The sequence below is a fragment of the Lipotes vexillifer genome, unplaced genomic scaffold (genome assembly GCF_000442215.2).
Source record: "Lipotes vexillifer unplaced genomic scaffold, Lipotes_vexillifer_v1.1 scaffold916, whole genome shotgun sequence".
Taxonomy (NCBI): domain Eukaryota; kingdom Metazoa; phylum Chordata; class Mammalia; order Artiodactyla; family Lipotidae; genus Lipotes; species Lipotes vexillifer.
In genome coordinates this window covers 3,637,421-3,638,198 of record NW_006798383.1, presented here as the reverse complement: position 1 = coordinate 3,638,198, position 778 = coordinate 3,637,421, and the positions used below count along the sequence as shown (strand labels likewise).

Here is a 778-nt window from a genome sequence, read left to right as displayed (position 1 = left end):
GTACAGGTTTGATCCCTGGTCAGGGAACTAAGATCCCGCATGCTGCACAGTGCAGCCAGAAAAAAAAAAAAAAAAAAAAAAAAAAAGAATATCCAGTGCTGACAGGGGTGTGAGGAATGAACAGTCATATTTATTGTTAATTGAGATAAAAATTAGCAAAGTCCTTTTGGAAGACACTTTGGCAAAATGTATAACATTGTTTGACCCATCAATTTTACTCCTAGAAATTTATTTCACAGTTATACTTTCACTAGTATCCAAACATATGTGCAAAGATATTCACTTCAACATTATTGTCCATCAACAGAATTGTTTAAATAAACTGTGATTTTTAAAAAAACACATCATGCAATACTAAAAAAAAAATGTTAAAAATAAGGTAAAAGAACAAGGCTGATTTCAATATACTAGCACAGGAAAGAAAAAGTGTATGATAAACTGCCGTGAGAAAAAAGCAAGTTGCAGAATAGCACATAAAATGAAATTCTACTATTACGTACGGGCAAATTATACCTATATATGTTAGAGTCTTGAAAGATAGAGATCAAAGTATCTAATGGCAAAAAGTGGTGGAGAAAGAGAGGAGCAACAGCAATGTTCATTTTCCATTTTATATACTATTTTTTTCTGGTACAAAATCACACATCTATAATTAAAAGAAAAACAAAAACAAAAAAACCCCACCAATCCCACAGAGAGCTGAAAAGAGGAAGAGAACTCGGCCTACCTGACAATCTTCTGTGGGGTAAAGTTTTCCAGGGGCGTCTCTGAGTAGGAG

General features: G+C 33.5%; 1 protein-coding gene across 1 annotated transcript in view; it reads right to left on the bottom strand.

The window, feature by feature from the left end:
• The window catches only part of PDCD11 (programmed cell death 11), a 40,946-nt gene that overhangs the window by 9,049 nt on the left and 31,119 nt on the right, over positions 1-778 (bottom strand). Inside the window, 1 exon segment of the mRNA XM_007470431.1 lies at positions 728-778. This exon segment is cut by the window's right edge and continues 12 nt beyond it. Within this exon segment, the coding sequence (XP_007470493.1) occupies positions 728-778 (51 nt within the window).